Source organism: Crocuta crocuta, unplaced genomic scaffold, assembly GCF_008692635.1.
Source record: "Crocuta crocuta isolate KB4526 unplaced genomic scaffold, BGI_CrCroc_1.0 scaffold118, whole genome shotgun sequence".
NCBI classification, from domain to species: Eukaryota; Metazoa; Chordata; class Mammalia; order Carnivora; family Hyaenidae; genus Crocuta; species Crocuta crocuta.
In genome coordinates this window covers 5,365,261-5,386,389 of record NW_027551558.1, presented here as the reverse complement: position 1 = coordinate 5,386,389, position 21,129 = coordinate 5,365,261, and the positions used below count along the sequence as shown (strand labels likewise).

General features: G+C 41.5%; 1 protein-coding gene and 1 long non-coding RNA gene across 2 annotated transcripts in view; one reads left to right on the top strand and one right to left on the bottom strand.

Moving 5' to 3' along the window:
• Positions 1-810, bottom strand: part of RFX8 (regulatory factor X8) — a 57,770-nt gene extending 56,960 nt beyond the window's left edge. The window contains exon 1 of the mRNA XM_077749247.1: positions 735-810. Within this exon, the coding sequence (XP_077605373.1) occupies positions 735-808 (74 nt within the window). The 5' untranslated portion in view covers positions 809-810. The remainder of the gene's footprint in view (positions 1-734) is intronic.
• Positions 1-21,129, top strand: part of LOC144219274 (uncharacterized) — an 82,283-nt gene that overhangs the window by 44,832 nt on the left and 16,322 nt on the right. The window lies entirely within an intron of this gene.

Below are 21,129 nucleotides of genomic sequence, written 5' to 3'. Positions count from 1 at the left end.
ACCTTATAAATGTTAGGTTTTAGGTTTTAGGACTGGTTTCAATTATTTTCCTATTTATGAAAAGCTACAAGCCCATGAGTTCATCAGTCCCAAGGGCTAATGATATTTTTCTTTCCAGTTTTTCTGCCCCTATTTAAATAGCCAGAAGTGAATTTCACAAACAGTGTGGAATGCATTGTTAAAGCTAAAAATTGCTTTGCTTTAAATTAGAAAACATCCCATTCTGGATGTCATACCAAGGGGAAACATTTCCTCTTGGGGCCAAGGCCCATGTGACTTCAGATGTGTATGTAAAGCACGAGTCCAACCAACAGGCCCCCTAGTTGGGGGTGTTCTGGATTGCTTCCCACGGTCAGTGTGACCAACAGGGAAGCCCTTCCATGGAAAACCCACACCAGGAGGGCTTTACAGTGTGTGTGTGTGTGTGTGTGTGTGTGTGTGTGTGTGTGTGTGTGTCTCCAGTCCCATCCGCAGCTCGGGCAAGCCAGCAACAAAAGGCGCTGGTCCTGGGTGCGAACGTCTGTCCTTCCAGACCTTTTTTAAAAATCAGGGCTTCGGAGAGCCGACGGTCGCTCCTCACCCTGGGGACTGGCCCCAGGTCCTGGGAACAACAGCGGAGGGAGTGACTCCTTCCCCGCTTTTCCTGCACCACCTCTTCCATTTTATCTGCCCAGGGCGCCTCCCAGCCCTAACCTTGAAACCCGGCCCGGTGGGAAGACGCCGGGGCCGCTCACCACTGGATGATGCCGCCGTGCAGGCCCGGGGTGCCCGCGCCGCCTAACGGGGCGGCCGGCACATCCTCGGCCATGGCTCAGAGCCGCGCCCGCCGCACCGAGGCAGGGAGCTGGCGGCGGCGCTGCACCCGTCGGACCGTCGCCGCTCCTCGGTGTTTACTTTAGAGCTGGGCGCGCGGGGGGCGCGGGGGCCGGAGCCGAGGCAGCGGGCTGGAGCCCCCTGGCGCGCGGCGCGGGCTCCTCGGTCAGGCCCCGCCCCCTGCTGTGAGGGTTGGTTGGGGGCGGACGGGGTAGCCGGCCCCTGATTCAAAAGATAGAAAGACAGAAATACAGAAGGCGCTCTTCTCACCTTGCTACCAATCCATCAAACAAAGGAGGAAGCAATAAAGAGAAACCAATGTATAAGTCTCAGACCAGGTCGCGGTGTTTGACTAACAGTGGTCTTCAACCCTGTCCGCACTTTGGAATTACGTGGAGTTTTCAAAAACATTGACGCCCCAGCGCCAACACCAAAGGGTCTGATGTAATTGGTCTGGGGATAGGAGGGGCGTGGGCAAACCGGCTTTTACAAACTCCCCAGGACTTTAGTGATGCTGGTGTGCAGCCAGGGCTGAGAACCACTGGTCTTGAGTTTTGAAGGGAGCCGGGATCAGGACTTTTAAGAGGACGACCCCAGGTTGCTCTAGCCTTAGCTCCTGCTGGGAATTGCTGCCTCGGAGTGATCCCCTGAGCCTGCGGCCAGGTGCCGGCTGTCTTTGTCCTCAAGAGCTATATGTTCACGTCGGTGCTGCATGGTGTTGCATGATGTTGAACTGCTCACTCTCTCCCAACCTCACTTCTCTTGTGTGGTTATTGCTAAGTATTAAGTGAGCTAATAAATGCAGGATGTGTGGCATAAAGAAGAGCTCAGTCAGACAACTGTTACTTTGGCTGCTGACTGCACAAGTTCTGTCATAAGGATTTCTTCATCTAGTCTAAAAATACACTTCACAACTCCACAAAAGCAACAACAAAACAGCACAATTAAAAAATGGGCAAAGGGGGCGCCTGGGTGGCCCAGTCTGTTAAGGGTCGACTTCAGCTCAGGTCATGAGCTCAGTTTGTGAATTTGAGCCCCACGTCAGGCTCTGTGCTGCCAACTCAGAGCCTGGGGCCTGCTTTGGATTCTGTGCCTTCCTCTCTCTCTGCCCCTTCCTCACTTGTGCTGCGTCAATCTCTCTTTCTCTGTAATGAGCAAAGGACTTGAATATTTTTACCAAAAGAAGATGTACAAATGGCTAATAAACACATGGAAAGATGTTAAATATCATTGGCCACGAGAGAAATGCAAATCAAAATCACAATGAAATATCACTCTACACTCATTGGGATTGCTATTGTTAAAAAGAAGAAATAAAACAAAATCACAATTGTTGATGAAGACGTGAAGAAAGTAGAACCATGTTCTCTTGCTGGTGGGAAGGCAAATGGTGCAGCTGCTATAAAACCAGGCAGTTTCTCAAAAAATTAAAAATAGAATTAACACAGGACCCATCATTCCACTTCTAGGGTATGTACTCTTGGGGAGGAAAAATTTTCCTTCATCCTTCAAAAATTTCTATGGCTGGTCTAAGGATTAAACTTGCATCAGGCAGATTAACGGGAGAAAAACAAATTTAATTTTGTATGTATGGGAACCACACATACATACATGAAAGGTATAAAGAGAAAAGTTAGATGAGGTTTATATGCCATCCTGAGCTGAGGAATGGGTAGCGGCCTGGGGATTCAAAGGGGAACAGGGCAATTCATAGGACAATAAGAAAAAGGGGCAAACATTTGGTAATTAGATGTTTGCCCTGCCATACTGATGAGTTATACAAATAAAATTTATCTCTGTAGTAACTTTATTCTGGGAAACATCCCCAATTTAGATGGTTCTAGGTGGTTAAGGGAGGGGCAGAAGTTTCTCTTGAGCCCACAGGGTGTCAGTTACCTTTAGTTCAAAATAGTCCCCATCCTAACATGGCACATTCTGGGGAGACTTGTTCTGAATTCCTTCAGTATCCAAAAGAACTGAAAGCAGGGACTTGAACAGACATTTGTAATTTGTACCTCATTCATAGTGGTATTATTCATAATAGCTAACAGGTAGAAGCAATCCAAGTGTCTGTCAATGGATGAATGCATTCACACAATATTTCTGTGGTATTTACATACTATGGAATATTAGCCTTAAAAAAGAACGGACCTCTATTACATGGTACAACATGAATGAACTTGAAAGACATTATGCTAAATGAAATAAGCCAGTCACAAAAGGATGATTCTACTTATATGAGGTACCTAGTACTGTCAAACTCATAGAGACAGAAAGAATGGTGGTTACCAGGGTCTGGAGGAGGAAAAATGGGGAGACATTAATGAGTATAGAGTTTCAGTATGGGATGAGGGGAAAAGTTCTGGAGATTAATAGTGGCAGTAGTTGCATAATGTACATTACTTAATGCCACTGAATTGACATCTTAAAACTGGTTAGAATGGTAAATTTTATGTTATGCATATTTTACCATAATTTAAAAAATCTTCCTCAAAAAAAAAGACACCCTCCCCACCCCCGCAACACCACACGCATACATTTTGGAAGCAGGGCAGAGTTTCATTCAACAAACAGCAGTGTCTCTCTTCTGTGTGATAGCACTAGAGAGTAGTTGCTGGGGCATACTAGAGGTCTCCAGGGCCAACACTCTCCCTCTAATGGGACACCATCATCAGGTACCAGGAGTAAGTTTCCAAAAGCAGTTCTAGAGGGGAGATCACAGGACATTCATTGAAAAGAGCCTGAGCCTTGAAGTTTGGCCACGTCACTGGAGCCAACCTCAGATGGCATCTGGCTTCCCTTTAGGGAGCTACACCAGGAATCAGCCTGGTCCTGAAATTTGGGGAGAGTATTTTTCTGGTGTAGGGGGTGGGGTGGGAAGGACTTATGATCAGTAAGTGATGGAGGCCGATGTTTGCCCTGCTTATCTTCTCAGCTGAGTTTCCCTGTTTAGGGCTGGCTGCTTTAAAAAGCCATCTATAGAGGGGCACCTGGGTGGCTCAGTCAGTTTGGCATCCCACTCTTGATTTCGGCTTAGGTCATGATACTGAGGTTCATGAGTATGAGTATCATGTCAGGCCCTGTGCTGACAGTATGAAGCCTGCTTGGGATTCTTTCTCTTTGTCCCTCCCCCACTCGTGTGCACACCTGCTTTTTTTTCCCTCTCTCTCTCTCTATCTCTGTTTCTCTCTCACTCACTCTCAAAATAGATAAATTAACAAAAAAGCCATCCAGTAGGGGACAGATGACACCACATCAACTCCTCTCAGGCCAGGAGTCAAGGAGAACAGCACGTGGAGAGGCTCCTTTATGACCTGGCAAAGAGAGGAGGCCAACTGTGTGGGTAAGAAGCAGGTTGACAGCAGCTGGTTTCAGGTAGTGCCAGGAGACTCCACTGAACAGGGAAAGCTGAATGGTAACTGTGATGAAGGACTGGCAGGAGGAGAGAGGAAACAACCAAGTGCCATGGGCTGGAAGGTTCTCCACGGAAGCTCTCTTGAGTTCAACACTTTTTTTTTTCTGGTTGTTTCCAGAGAAGTGGATGGTGTCTCAGGACATTGGGTGGGAGCTCTGTCAGGCTGCTTCACCCATTTTGCTTTGCCCTGAGTGCTCACATCCTGGGATTCCTGAAGTGGGACAGGTCCTTCTCAATGGTCTATGGAAGCTGAGGACATGGCTCCCTCCATTCTTTATGTAGGTCCTGCCGCAGCTCCCTGCCACCCAAGAAACTTCTTAAGATGCCCACCCATTTTCACAGAGACTGGAAATAACCGAGAGAGAGCCTTCTGTTATTAGGCTCAACTTGTTATGGCCAACTTGAGGTCTTATTATATTACTGATGATTATGTGATATTTGCATATTAACTTTGCTCCAGTCAGTACTAGGCATTGGAACAGAGCTTGGAAATACAATGGAACACCATGATCTTCTGGTTGACCAGATTTGATAATCATCAAATATTAGATGCGGCAAAATCCAAACATTACTTTGAATTACTGCAGAGCTGTTGAGGCCAGTTGGTTGGAGGACTATAGAAATGAGGCCATGGGGTCAATTTCATACCCTCCACCCAAAGGACCAGTTAATTTCATCTATGACAGGTGACAGCTGGTGTCCCTAGTTTGACCAGCCCTCATATAGATGAAGACTCTGAGTAGTTACATGCGAATACAATAACATTCTTAGATTTATTCACAGTGTATGCCTTCCTAATGTGATAAATATGCAAAATACATTTGTTCTGAAAGTGACTTTTACCAGCAGGATAATTAAGGCTTTCATCTGGGTTGAGCATATTTCCGCATAGACTGCTAAGTAGAATTAGGTTTAAAATTCATTTTATTTTGGGGGCACCTGAATGGAGCTCAGTCAGTTAAGCGTCTGACTTTGGCTCAGGTCATGATCTCATAGTCTGTGGGTTCAAGCCCCGTGTTGGGCTCTGTGCTGACAGTTTGGATGCTGGAGTCTGCTTTGGATTCTGTGTCTCCCTCTCTCTCTGACCCTCCCCTGATCACATACTCTCTCTCTCAAAAATAAATAAACATTAAAAAAATTTAAAAATAAAATTCATTTTATTTTCAAAGGCTGTTTAATTGCAACTGACATAACAAAAAAACTTCCTTTTATGGCATTCACTGATGGGGTAGCCAGACCCATCTATATGCTCTCTTGTATCTGAAAAGTCCAGTCTCCCTCTAACTTAGGTTCAGCATCTGACCACTAATGTCCTACACTGTTACAGGGAAAAGAAATCTTAAAGTTAATATCAAACAGAATTCCAATTCCTCATGTCACATTTTATGCACAACAAGCCTTTTCTCCCTCTGCCATTGAATATATCTCTTTTAGTTAAACAGTGACTTCTTTTGCCTGCTTCAGTCTAATTGGTTTCTAGATTATCTAATTAGTCTCATTTCACCTTCTAAAAGGGCACCAGCTGTGCCTTATCCTGGCACAAAACCATCTCTAATCTGGGGTGCTTAATTTCATTCAATCCTTACAATTATTCACTTTCTGTGGATGTACCAGGTGTCTTCAGGCAATAGATGTATTTTTGAATGAATCTAATGAGTATAATGCATTTGGTTGAGAATGTAGAATGTAGTTAGCATCTGCATGGAGAAAGCATTACAGAGAACAGACAACTGTATGTTCCATTTTCATCTGGAAGAGACTTTCTAAGATCATTGGGCTCTAAAGCAATAAGTCGTGGAGACTTCAAACTATACTGGAGCAAAGCCATCTCATTGAAGAGATTCCAAATTGCTATTACATGTTAAAATTTTCATTGGTCTAGATTCACCTTCTGAGTGTCTGGTTCATGCTCCAGTTGAAATTGATCGTGTACACCATATTCACAGACATGAGGGTGGTGGGAAAGAAAATCCAGCTCCACACAAACAATATCTCTGCTGTTTCTTCATCTGAAATCCATGATTTGGAGCACCTTGGAGACAGACGGATTCTGTAGAGGCTCATTTCTACCGACCCACAGGTTTTTTTCTCCCTGCTCTTGTACAGATCACGTGAAAAGTTGGCCACATGCGCTGTAACAAACAGTATTATCTGCAGAGGAACTCAGAGAATGTGTGGAATGAAAGGGAACAGCCTTCATTCATCACAGAACTCTCGTAAATAATAATTTGTAGAGGAATACATTTTGAACTCTTGCTACATTAAAAGTGGGATTTTCTTTCTGAAGTCTGATAGGAAACCAAGCAAAAACAAAGTGAAAAGTGGTTTCACTTGCAAAAGAACAGTAGGAATGAAATAAGTCACCCTATTAGAGCTGTCACATAACCTCAAAAGGCACCTGTTCAGATCATGAGTGTGTGGAAAATCACAAATCACACCCTAACTTGTTTAATAATTTTCTAAGAGAATGTACAAAGGCACACTAACACAATTAGTTTGGGTTTGTGTGAATGCTATTTTAAAGGTTTTTATGAGCATGAAGGAATTATTTTTAAAAGCAGTTTTTTAAGTGATAACATTAGCTGACTTTTTGCTAAAAAACCTTCATCTTTCTTCACAATTCATATTATTCTTTGGTAAAAACGTACTCCAATAGCCGTTTGCTCCCAGCTATTCCACATGGAATTATCTCATGACATCCCCACCATGAAATGAATTTCACTAAAGCATCCCCAAACAAAACACATGTTGGACACATCTTTGACAGCAGCGAAAGTATAGCAGACTGCCTTTCTATTGGTTGTATGACCCTCTTCTGCTAACTAGCAGTTGGAATTCCCCAGCAGAGAGAGACAGGGAGAGTGCTTTATAAAGGGCATCTGCCTACATGCTTTGTTGCAGGACAAAAGTAAACATCCGGACAGATGCCTAAAAATTGTTAAAGCAAAGCATGTCTTATGAATAGAAGCTTGTTTTCACCTGGGTTAAAAACCGCTAACATGCAGACCCCAAAGAGCTAGTCCACGACGAAAACAGTTGTCAAAGATCATCTTTCTCAAGTACAATTTTTCAGGTGCCATCGCTGTGCCAAAAGCTTGCCCAGTGCCTCTCATCCACAGCGACATGCAGCTGAGTGGTCCAGGTCATACCTCTCCCACCTGGCTCTGATAATCACCCAGCCAGCCCAGTTTGTAACACTTCTTACAAGCTTCTAAAGGAAGCAGATGATCCAGGAGAAGCTGAGGGGAGAGCTGGAGAGGATCAATGGCTGATAACCTTCTAGTTCCCCAGTGGCTGTGCTATCTCTCCTGAAGTTGAGCTCTGCAAGATTCCTCTGTGTTCTCCAACTGACTATTTTTTCACCTGAGCAGATTTCCTTTTCTTAAAGCAAATGGATGTGTTTCTGATACTTGTCATTTATATTTTCAGTGAACATTCTGGGAGAAGCAGGTTGCTCTCTTGCCAACCTGGAGGTGACCATCCTGAAGTAGAGCTGATGTATTGTGNAGTGCTTTATAAAGGGCATCTGCCTACATGCTTTGTTGCAGGACAAAAGTAAACATCCGGACAGATGCCTAAAAATTGTTAAAGCAAAGCATGTCTTATGAATAGAAGCTTGTTTTCACCTGGGTTAAAAACCGCTAACATGCAGACCCCAAAGAGCTAGTCCACGACGAAAACAGTTGTCAAAGATCATCTTTCTCAAGTACAATTTTTCAGGTGCCATCGCTGTGCCAAAAGCTTGCCCAGTGCCTCTCATCCACAGCGACATGCAGCTGAGTGGTCCAGGTCATACCTCTCCCACCTGGCTCTGATAATCACCCAGCCAGCCCAGTTTGTAACACTTCTTACAAGCTTCTAAAGGAAGCAGATGATCCAGGAGAAGCTGAGGGGAGAGCTGGAGAGGATCAATGGCTGATAACCTTCTAGTTCCCCAGTGGCTGTGCTATCTCTCCTGAAGTTGAGCTCTGCAAGATTCCTCTGTGTTCTCCAACTGACTATTTTTTCACCTGAGCAGATTTCCTTAAAGCAAATGGATGTGTTTCTGATACTTGTCATTTATATTTTCAGTGAACATTCTGGGAGAAGCAGGTTGCTCTCTTGCCAACCTGGAGGTGACTATCCTGAAGTAGAGCTGATGTATTGTGGCTAAGTGGAGGGAGTGTTCAATTTGAACATTTTACTTAATAAGTATTTATGAAGTACCTACATGAGCCATATGCATGCCAGGGATTGGGGAGACCTCAGTGAGGACACATTGCAATGGTACCTGCCTCATGGTACCCACGGCAATCACTGTTCCTGACAGAGACATAGAAGTGAAAATAGGGCTACCTCAAAAGACTCTGTAGAATCGAACACATTAGATAGTGGTTGAAAGTCTAGCTAAGGACTTTGTCAGAGCAGACATATAACAGGGCCACAGGGTGGGCCTTCTGGCAGGGAACATAGTAAAGATGCAGTGAGATCTCAGGGGTCCACAACAGTCCTCAGTAGTAAGAGGTCACAAGTCCTCCAGGGAGGGTGACTGAAGTCTAACCATGGCCAGCCACAGATATTGGCTGTGCTGTTACCAGAGTGGGCAGCACCCATGAGGACAAGGGCATTGTCTGTGTGCTGGGGGCCAGGGAAGGGGGTCAGCCTGAGAAGGGACCTATGTTGGGTGGGGTTTGCAGAGAACAGCCCTGGCTTATGCCTACCACCCTTGTGCAACTGCTTCTTGCTCTCTTTTCCATTCTTTAAAAAAATTTTTTTTTAAAGTTTATTTATTTTTGAGAGAGAGACAGAGACAGAGGTGAGCAGGGGAGGGGCAGAGAGAAAGGGAGACAGAGAATCCAAAGCAGGCTCCAGCCTCTGAGCTGTCAGCGCGGAGCCCAATGCAGGCTAAGAATCAACAGAATGGTGAGATTGTGACCTGAGCCAAAGTCGAATGCTAACCCGACTGAGCTACCCAGGTGCCCCCGCTTTTCCATTCTGAAGAGTGCCCCAGCTTAAACTAGGAGTTAGGTGGTTCTCCCACAAAACTGGGGCCATCTTGGTGCGAGACAGGGAAGGGAAATGAAACAGAGATAAATCATATTTCCCTAAGGAGACTGGGCATGATCTCAGAGTGCTTGCTGAATCATTACACTGGACTCACTCTAGTGGTTTGGATTAAAATATAGATTTCCCCCCTCGTACCCAGCATGTGCAGAAGAGAACAGTACTCCTTAGATTCTTATACATGATAATAAGTCCACTAGAGGAGCATAGTATTGTTTGCCTCATTTCACAGGAAGGGAAAGGAGACTTGAAGAGACTTTGTTCCAAAGTCATCTAGCCACTAAGCAGCAGAACACATAGGGCCACAGGTTTAACCACTCCACTGGGGGAAGTCTAAGTGGCAGCTTCCTTGGTTGCAAAATGGGCAGTAACTACCTCTGAGAATAGCTATGAGGCAAAAAGCAAGTTGATAAAGTTGATATATATATATATATATATATTGACTGTATTCTGGGGGATGATGCATAAAAGACATTTATCCACAATAAACACACACATACACTTATTTCAGATCTGCCTAAAACCCTCTTCAACATGCAGAATATCCAAACATAATATGTTAGTAACAGTATAATTAGCCCTAGTATTTTTTCAATATGCAATTATGAGGACTCTGGTTTAGTGTTCTGCAGAGCACTCTTGCAAGTAAGCGTTCTGCACACATATACAAAACATTCTTCTTTGGAAATGACCAGATACTATATTTCTGTCTTGATGATTCACAGATGTATTACATTAAAGGACCTGAGAGATCCTGCAGTAGATAAGCCTGTTTAATTTCATTTAACTTAGTGTTTCCATGTTTAATTGTCTACAGATCCCCACTTGCTCCCCATTGATTTGTCTGTTTTTACATAACACTGATTACCACTGATAAACATCTTGAAGGATAACGGGGTTCCATGGAACTCAGTTTGAGAAACGCTGGTATGAGCTACATCACAGAATAAGTCAGATCTTGTGGGCTGTCCAGGATGCAAGGGTTCTGTTAGACAAAATGGCTTCTAAAGGTTTAGCAAAAAGGAAGCTTAGTGTCCTTGCCTCATGCTTCCTTTGTCTACTTTTCTTCTCCCTACTCTACTTCCCCATGGCCCCGAACCACCAGCTGCCACATACCCAGAGAAGAGAAAGAGGTGGATTTGTGAAGGAATCTTGTTCACCTTTCCCACAGAAGCAGTGTCTCTGACTAGTGTGAAAGGGAGGCTAGAGGAACAGTTCTGGTTCCTTGGGGCTCTGGGTGAAGTCTCAGCTTCTTCTCTTTCCTCCCACAAATTACATACACGTCAGGCCTTCTTATGGCAAGCAAGATTTAAGTCAGAGTTTGGTTTTATACAAGGAGAGAGAACATGGGAGATTTAAAAGACATATATAATTAGGTTTTATACATTCAGCATTCTGATATGATGCAAATGAATTTTCTCTGATTTTCCTCTTAGCTAGCACTCGGATTCATGTTTTTAAAAAATTTTTTTAATGTTTATTTTTGAGAGACAGAGTGTGAGTGAGGGGAGGGGCATAGAGAGAAGGAGACACAGAATCTGAAGCAGGCTCCAGGCTCCGAGCTGTCAGCACAGAGCCTAACATGGGGCTCGAACCCACGAACTGCAATATCATGACCTGACCTGAGCTGAAGTTGGCTGCTTAACTGATTGAGCCACCCAGGCGCCCCTGTTTTACCTGTGCATTGGAAAGCATGATGAAAACTGAATAGATGGATCAATTTGGGATTTCCTTGATCTGGAAGTTTTATTAAAAAAAAAATAACAGTAAGAAGAGTGTGATCATAACTGCTCAAAAAATATGCTGAGAGTCACAGAATGTTGACTGACAGACTCACTTTTTATTTATCCACCCACCACACAATTAGCCACTTCCCCTTCCTGATCCTTCCGCAGTCCAGCCAAACACCCGCACACACCTTCCTCCTCATCCTTTACTCTATCAATAGCCCATGGTGCCTCTGAGATCCTGGAGTCCTCTGCCCTTCCCCTCCGATCCCCTCCACTGTATCTTCTCTAGTCTTCCTTTCTTTCTGTCTCTTGACATGTGGAGGGCTGAGAACACTAAGCAAACCTCGTGCCGGCGATGAGCATTATGATACTAAGAATGCTAATACTTTACACAATGTTCCTTAGCACAATTGCTGTTACTGTTACATCACATTTGCTCCTAAAGTTCATAAAACACTGTTCTGTCCATCCATTTATGGAATATTTTTATTGTTTTGTAGGTTAAAAAAACCATTCCTTATTTTAAAAAAGTAAAACATTCCTTAGAGAGAAGTTAAGCAGTTTGCTCAAGATCGTACAGTTGCAATTTGTATTGCAGCTAATTCTGTGACCCATCTAAACTTTTGCTATCATTCACGTTTTGGTCAGTCCTCTGGATCCTCAGTTTCTCAAAACTGACTGCAGTGATATAACCGCACACCTGAAGATTTTTCTTCTCTATAGGTGTACACCTATAGTTCAGATATTCGTACAGAAATTATGTAGATTTGAAAGTCTGAACTTGCAGTTCCTTGAGGAGCTGCCCATCTGTGTGTCTTAGTGCCTTTGCACCACCTACTCCTTCTGCCTGCAATCTCTAGACTTTCTCTTATCTTCTCCTGGCTAACTTCTGTCCATCCTACTTTGGCTTCATCTCTCCTTGTCCTGGAAGCTTTCCCAGGCCCCTCTACTTCATCCTATCTAAATGGGGGGGGGATCCCCAGTGCCCTCCTATACTCCTGGGTTCAATCCCATCACAGCATTGCACATGCTGGGCTCTACCACTCTGTGTGCCTAGCTGTCCTTCTTCTATATGGTGAGCTCCTTAAGGTAGGGACTGACGAGCATAGTGCTGGACAGACACTGGTAGGTGCTGAGTAAATATTTGTTGAATGGCTTAAGAAATGAGGAATGTCCTCCTGGGAGAGATGATAGGAACTTGAGTTTTGTGTTCTTAAAAGGACCATTTCTTGCATTGTTTGTTTTAGCATAATATTTTCTATTTCATAAGGTGGGGGTGGTGTTTTTTGCTTGGACGCATCCTAGGAGGCATCACTTGAACTTCCTGACTTTGTTGCCTGTGTCACATCAGATCCAGCCCACCATAAAGAGGCCGGCCGCATTTGATTTCCTCTGCAAGGAAGAAAAACAAAACAAAACAAAAGTCTCAATTTATCACAAAACCCAGCACAGGAAAGCTTAAACAATGGCTCCCAAACTCAGCTCTCACATTGCTGAAAAAACTATTTGTCTTATACAAGGAAGAGAGTTCCTCAAATCCAACAAAGGCAACTCTTCTTCCTGGATAAAGCAACTTTGCCAGGAATGAGAGGAACATTCACAATACAGGTTGACGGTCAAGTGACTTCTGTGAACCCACAGACTAGTGGAGGAAAGAGAGGCTGACAGCATCCCACTGAGGAGTGGATCCATTTGGTTTTGAGGATGAGAGGGACAATAGCTATGACTTACAGCACCTTTGGACAATACACAAGTTTAAAGACACACCATGGAATCATCAGATGTTTTGGAGGAAGCTATCAAGTCCCACATGGTTGTATAGATGGTGAAAGAGGTTCTGCCCCTATTTTCATCTTGGGTCTTCCTCTAAGTGCTGAGAATACCTGCTCTCACTCCGTTTAATAGTGACCTCCTACTGTGTGATGTCTGTGTTACTAGTTTCATTATTTGTCAAATACCCTCTGATCTCATGACAATTTTAAAAATAATTTTCTCTCCTTTCTTGCTTTCTTTTGGATTAACTTAGTTTTTTTCTTTTATCATCTCATTTCTTATCTTATGATCTAGTAATTTGGAAGTAACATCCTGTGTCTATTTTTAAAACATTACTCTAGAAATTACAACATAGGGGCACCTTGGTGACTCAGTCTGTTGAGTGTCTGACTTCAGCTCAGGCCATGATCTCACTGTTCATAGGTTTGAGTCCCACATGGGGCTCTGTGCTGACAGCTCAGAGCCTAGAACCTGCTTCAGATTTTGTCTTCCCCTCTCTCTGCCCTTCCCCCACTCATGCTCTGTCTCTCTGTCTCTCAAAATAAATATACGTTAAAAAAAAATTAGAAATTACAGCATAAATATTTAATATCTTGAAGTCTAAACTAATTAACACATTTAGCCTACTCTTCAACAATAGAAGAGCTTTTTAAAAATTTTTTTTTTAATGTTTTATTTATTTCTAGGAGAGAGAGAGACAGCGTGAGCAGGGGAGGGTCAGAGAGAGAGGGAGTCACAGACTGAAACAGGCTCCAGGCTCTGAGCTGGCAGTCAGTACAGAGGCCGGCACGGGGCTCGAACCCACGAACCGTGAGAACATGACCTAAGCGAAAGTCTGACGCTTAACCGACTAAGCCACCCAGGCGCCCCAAGAAGAGCTTTAAAACATTTAATTTCATTTACCTTTCTGCCTCCTTCTGAGTAAACGTTGTGATTTATTTTAATTCTATCTTTTTGCCATTCCCCAGCATTAATACTCTGTTTTATACAAGCAGGGTTTGTTTTCCTTACCCATGTACCTTGTTTTCTTCTGCTTTGTGCTTTGTTCCTTATTTTCATCATAGTATTTCCAAATGGCATCACTTTCCTTTTATCATTTTCTTTTAGAATTCTCTTTATTGAAGATCTATTTTTGGAAACCTCTCTCAGGTTTTATTCTAAAAATATCTTTAGTTTTGCTCACTTTCTTGAAGGATGTGTAACTGGTTTTAGAAGTCTTGAAAAAAATGTTTTTACATTTATTTATTTTTGAGAGACAGAGTGCATGCGGGGGAGGGGCAGAGAGAGAATGAGACACAGAATCCAAAGCAGGCTCCAGGATCTGAGCTGTCAGCACAGAGCCACACCCGGGGCTGGAACTCACAAACTCGGAGATCATGACTTGAGCTGAAGTCGGATGCTTAACCAGCTGAGCTACCCAGGCATCCCTAGTTTTAGAAGTCTTGAATTACATTTACTACTTTCAGCCTGTTGAGGATATTATTCCACCGTCCTCTGGCTTTGCTAGCTGATCTTGAATAGTCAGTCATACAACTGTTTTATCTTTGAAAACAGTGTTGGGTTTTTTTCTGTCTTCTTTTAAGTTCTCTTCGGGTTTGCTATGGCGAATTTAGATGTGAGTTTCTCATATTTTATCCTGCTTGGGGTTTCCTTAATTTCTTGAATTTATGGATTAGTGTCTTCCATCAGTTGAGGAAAGTTTCAACCATTACCCCTTCAAATGTTTTCTTTATCAGATTCTTCCTCTTTTTGAACTCTGATTAAATGTATGTTAGACTCTCACTCTATTTTCCAAGTTTTTACATCTCTTTTCATGTAATTTATCTTCTTTTTAATCCAATAATTGACTTTTTAATTTCAATTATTATTTTTTATTTCTAGAAGTTCTGTTTGGTTACTATTAAAATATCCTGTATTACATTTTATAGTTTCTTCTTTCCTCCAGACATAAGCTTTGTAGCTTGCTATAAACATTTATTTTTAAAAATACACTAAGTAGGGGTGCCTGCCTGGCTCAGTCACTGGTGTGTGTGACTGGATCTTGGGGTTGTGAGTTTAAGCCCCATGTTGGGTGTAGAGATTACTTAAAAAATAAAAACCTTTTTTAAAAATGTTTATTTATTTTGGAGAGAGAAACACAGACACAGAGTGTGAGCTGGGAAGGGGTAGAGAGAGAAGGATACACAGAATCTGAAGCAGGCTCCAGTCTCTGAACTGTCAGCACAGAGCCTGACATGGGGCTTGAACTCCTGGACTGCGAGATTATGACCTGAGCCAAGATTGGACACTTAACTGACTGAACCACTCAGGTTGCCCCCAAAGTAAAAAATCCTTTAAAAATACACCTAAGTATTTATTATATATTCTATCTGGAATTTAATTACCTGAAGTTTGAAGTTTGGTGTCTCCAATCTACTGTTTTACTTGTTCTTGTTCAAGATGTTTGATTACTTTGCATACTTGTTTGCTTTGGCTATCTATTGGCCACTGTTCTTCAAAAACTATCTTTAGAGTTTTATCTGCCTGAGGCTGAGGATACTTTCCTCTAAGAGAGAATCTGTGCTTATTTTTGCCGGTAGTCTTGGGACACTACTAGTCTAAAAGAAATTTAAACTAACCTCAAAGCTTGAGTTGTGTTGGACCACTAGGTGATGTGGTTATGGACTGCAAATCCACACAAGGGCTAGCTTGTGGTTATGACTCTACAGAAATTTTTATTTCCCACACTGCTCAGTACTGATGCAATTTTCTTTAAGTCTTCTTGCGGATATTTGCTTAAGGAATAGACTTTTTGGGTCCCAGCTTCATGGAGGGAGGGTCTCTTATAAGACCAACTCCACCCTGGTCATGTCCTAGGTACTGACTTTTCTCCCATTGTTCCATGAGGCCAAGAAAACTCAAGCTCAATTTTGACCAGTTGGCAGATGCTCCAGAAGGAACATTAGAGTTTCACTTAACCGTAGAGGTTTTCCTACTAGATGTTTGGTTTGGTAATTCCTTATTATCTTGTTAGCTCTTTGATATTTTTAATATACAGTGGAAGTGGACTTAAAATTATTACAAGTCTTGGGGCTGAAACAATTTAAATGTATTCTCAGACTTGATTTGTAAAAAATTTTTTAAATTTAAAAAACTTTTATTTTGAGAGAGAGAAAGAGAGTGGGAGAGGGACAAGGGTAGAAAGAGAGGGAGAGAGAGAATCCCAAGCAGGCTCAGCGCTGTCAGCACAGACCCTGAAGTGGAGCTTGATCTCATGAATCATGAGATCATGACCTGAGCTTAAATCAAGAGTCAGAAGCTTAACCGACTGAGCCCCCCAGATGCCCCACACCTACTCTCAGACTTTAAATGTGTAAGAAGACTGCTGCACTGGCATGGAGCCAGGTGTGGAACATGAGTGCCTAGGTGGCCACTTTTAGAAAACTGACTGACACTGTGAGGTGAACTGAACACTGGGTTAATGTGTTCTGATGCTGATGCTCATCAGACTTTAGAAAGGATAGGGTAAAATGAGTGGATAAGAAAAGATGTTTAAAATATTTTATATATTCATTTTCATTGATTTTTAGCAAAAGTATTATTCTGAGTAAACTAGCCAATTGTATTTCCAGAAGTACAAGTCTATCATTTTCATCTGACTGATTCTAACTCATTCATTAAGACACATTCAGGCATCAAATTCCCCAAAGTATTTCCTTATCCTCCTAGCCCTTCTCATGTGACCCAAATCCCTGCTGTGTGATCCCCAAACCTGCCCACATGATGCTGCCATCATTGCACTTATCACACCGCATTCCTTTTAAATCTTGGTTTTAATTGTGAAATACAATACACTCAAAAAGAACATTAAATATAAAATATAGCTTAACAAATTAGTATAAAACAAGAGTTGGCAAATATTATCTGTAAGGGGAAAGATAGTAAATATTTTAGGCTTTGTGGTCATACAATCTATCTCTCAACTACTCAAGTCTTCCATCGCAGTGAAAAACAGCCATGGACAATATAGAAACAAATGAATGTGGCTGTGTTCCAATAAAGTTTTATTTACAAAAACAAATGGCATGCAGGATTGAGCCCACAGGTTGTAGTTCACTAACTCTTTAGTACTTTATACCGATTAGTAAACACTGAATTAAGAAATGGCATATTGCTTTTCTTGGCTCTTCTCAATCATAGTTCCTTTTCACAAATAGAATCACTTCTGACTTTGATGGTAATTAAGCCTTTGCTTTTCTTTATAGTTGTACCATCTAAGTATGTATGCTTAAATCTAGTTAGTTCTACCTATTTTAATGATTATATGTGAGAACACTTAATTATTTTTGCTATGGCTCTTTTTCCATGTTTTTAAGATTCTTCCATGTCACTGCATCTCTAGCTATAGTTCATTCATTTTCTTAGTCATATGGCATTCCATATGATGGTACAAAAGATGTATGACACTTTATTTACCCATTCTCCTATTTATATAGTATATATATAGTATAAATATATAAATAAATATATATATTATATATATATATATAATAGTTGGGGACTATTTTGAATAATGCTCCTATGAAATGCCTTTTGGTACACACCTGAAAGCATTTCAGTTGCACCAAAAAAAAAAAAATTACATAAGGTATGTAATTCTTCAATTTTATTCAAAATGAGAAACTGTTTTCAAAGGGGCTGTAGTAACATACACTGCCATCAGTAGTGCAGAGAGTGAGTGCCTGCTGCTCCTTTTTGTTAAAGATAAAAGATTGCCGGCTGAATGAACTCCTCCTCCTCCTCCCACCCTAGCCTCCACTTGAGCAGAAAACCTTATTCCAGCAGAAACTTTAAAGTTTAAAATTCACTGGCTCTAAGTATATTCGCAGAGTTGTGGACCCATCACAACAATCAACTGTAGAACATTTGTATTACTTATGAAGAAAACCTGCACACCTTAGTAGTGACTCCCTCCCTTCTCTATCCTGCCCAGACCTAGGTGACCACTCACTTACTGCCTGTCTCTATGGATTTGCCCAATCTGGACATTCCATATGGAGGCGGAATCATAGAATATACGGTCTTTTGTGTTTGGCTTCTTTCAGTATGATATTTTTTTAAGTTTATTTATTTGTTTTGAGAGAGAGACAGAGGGAGAGAGAGCAGGGGCGGGTCAGAGAGAAAGGGAGAGAGAGAATCTTAAGCAGGTTTCATGCTCAGCACAGAGATTGACACAGGGCTCACTCAATTTCACAAACCGTGAGATCATGACCTGAACTGAAATCAAGAATCAGACACTTAACTGAGCCACCCAGATGACCCCATTTAAGGGTATTTTTATTTTTTTATTATTTATTTATTTANACTGGGTTGTTTGTTTTTTGGGCGTGTAGTTTGGTGAGTTCCTTACAGATTCTGGATATTAAGGGGGTATTTTTATTTTTAAGGGTCATCCATATTGTAACATGTATCAGTACCACCTTATTATTTATTTATTAGTTTTAAATTAATTACTTAATTAAATAATTATTCCAATACTATGATACCATTCTCCACATTGGGCTAAGGTCTTCCTGCTTGGCTCTGAATGCTTTGAATAAGCTAATACATGTTTCTCTAACTGAAAATTAATTTTTTTTTAAAATAAAAATGACCATCTCCCATCTCTTTATGAAGAGCAGGCCTATGCTCCATCTTTGGTAAATGGAAGCAATGTAATTCACCCTGGTGATGTGGAATAGTTGTTTCAGTAAAATAAATAAGGGATGACTTGCTGTGAATAAAGTGTCACATTCTGACGGGTGAGATTAAAGATAAAGTCCCAGGTGAATTGTGAAAGGATTCTATTAGATTTTATGTCTGCTAACATCACTGAACAATGTGATACAGAATATTCAATGTCACCTTCCCTGGGGAACAGCATCAGTGAGGGGCCAGCCTGACTTCTTCCCAACAGCTTTCTTAACCCAGGAAAAGCCTCAGTTTCCCTTGTCTGCCTACTCCTTTTAATCTAAAAAGGCTTTCAGGGCTTGGGCCCTTCAGAGGCAATCTTTCAGCTCCCTCTGACCTGAGGTAACACAAGGAAGGAAAGAGAATGATCTGAATGAACTGGAAGAAGGCTGGCCATAGGGCACTCCAACTGAAGTCCCTGTGGGATACTAAAAAAAAAAACAAAACAAAGAGTAAAAGCTGATGGGAATACTGGCTTATACCATATTGGTTGATCAATATGTTGTCAGGTATCAGAAGAATTAACAATAGAACACTTGGAAATGTGTACTCAGATGGAATAAATGTCAAGGAGGAAAACGGGGAGATAATTTTATGGGCTTTCTATAAAACTTATGTCAAAGTATTATGTTTGAAATGTTAAAAACATGACTTTCATACAAATATAGAAGGTTTATGTAACACATTAGTGAGAGCTCCAGTATGACATTAAAGCTGTTTCACAGTAGAACTTAGGAATTTATTTAGTCAGGAAAGGCATGCTGAAATGGCTTTGGTAAGTGTTTGTTTACTGAGGCTAACATAACAAAGTACCGCAGACCAGGGGCTTAAACGTCAGAAATTTATTCTCCCATGATTCTGGGGCTAGAAGTCAGGGACCAAGGTGCTGGCAGGTTGGTTTCTCCCAAGGCCCCTCTTATGGGCTTGCGACCAGCTATCTCCTCTTGGTGTCTTCACTGGATCTTCCCTCTGGGTGTGTCTGTGTCCTGATCTTGTGATCTCTTGTTACAAGGACACCAGTCAGATTGGATTAGGGCCCATCCTCATGGCCCCATTTTAGTTTAATTCCCTCTTCAAAAATCTTGTCTTCGCAGCACCTGGGTGGCTCAGTCAGTTGGGTGTCCGGCTTCAGCTCAGGTCATGATCTCATGGTTCGTGGGTTCGAGCTCTGCATCGGGCTCTGTGCTGACAGCTCAGAGCCTGGAGCCCGTCTTCGGATTCTGTGTCTCCCTCTCTCTCTGACCCTCCCCTGCTCATGATGTCTCTACCTCTAAAAAAAAGAAATCTTGTCTTCAAATACATTGTAAGGCGCTGGGGGTTAGGATGTCAACATATGAATTTGGGGGGACACAGCTCATCCTATAACACCTCGTGTTAGAGACAAAACTAGTTAATAGCCTAACTGTCCTAACAATTAATCTTAGGTGTAACTGTTTACCAGACAGAAATTTTTGCAAATCTACTAGGCAAAAATCTACAATTAAAAATCCAAGCCAAATCAGTAGTAATTAGTAACTCAAGCAAAGGTATATTCCCCAGAGAATCAAAAATTCCTTGAGCAGGACTGTTCAACACTGTCCCTAAATGACATTGAAAGAAAATGCAGTGACTCTTTTATTATAATCCCAACATTGCATAGTTTGTTTTTTTAAACATGTGTAACAAATACAACAAAAGGTAAAAATAGGTGAAAATACAAGAGGTTAGGGAATTAAATGATATACAGTATCTTGGAGAAATGTTGAGTCTTGAAATTCATTCAATAGAATTTTTTCAAGATTAGGTTATTTATAAAAATCCATTCAGTAACATTGAAATTATTTTATTGCCTGTTTCCTTTAAAAAAATTTTTTAATGTTTTTTTGTTTATTTATTTATTTAGAGAAAGCATGAGCAGGACAGGGACAGAGAGAGAGAGAGGGAGAGAGAGAATCCTAAGAAGGCTCTGTGCTGTCACCACAGAGCCTAAAGTGGGGCTTGATCCCATGAACTTTGAGATCATGACCTGAGCCAAAATCAAAAGTCTTTGATGCTTAACCAACTGAGTCACCCAGGGGCCTCTCTTCTTTCCATTTGTATACAAATTTAAAAGTCACAATAAACCTCAATAAATTAGTAAGTATTTATTCATTTTTTTTCACAGTTTCAAAGTAAACATTGTACTGTGGAAAAAGTGGATTTGAGCAACTAACATTACTTATCTCCATATCTGCTTAAATTTATAAGAGCTATTTCCAAATGAACAATTAATGTGTCTATTTAGAAGTGATTCTGGCACAAATGACAATAGGGCCAACTGAATCTCGACTCCGTAATACTTTCTTAGCTGTCAACACCATGCTGGTTTAAATTGACCCCTGTGTTACCCTAACTTTCATAGGCGCTTCCAGCACCCAGTCATGTTCAGGTTCCCCAACTAATGTCAAATAACAGACATGGTTGCTTCTCTTTATGGCATATAAATGCTTCTTTCTATGGTATATATGAATGAATAATACTTCTTATTTTTGGAAAACCTTACATACTATTTTTCTTCTTAATAGTAATGGCTTTCTTACTGTTATAAGAAGCAATATATTTTATTATTTTAAAGACAATATATTATTATTAATATTATAGCAATATATTTTTGTTATCAAACAGAAT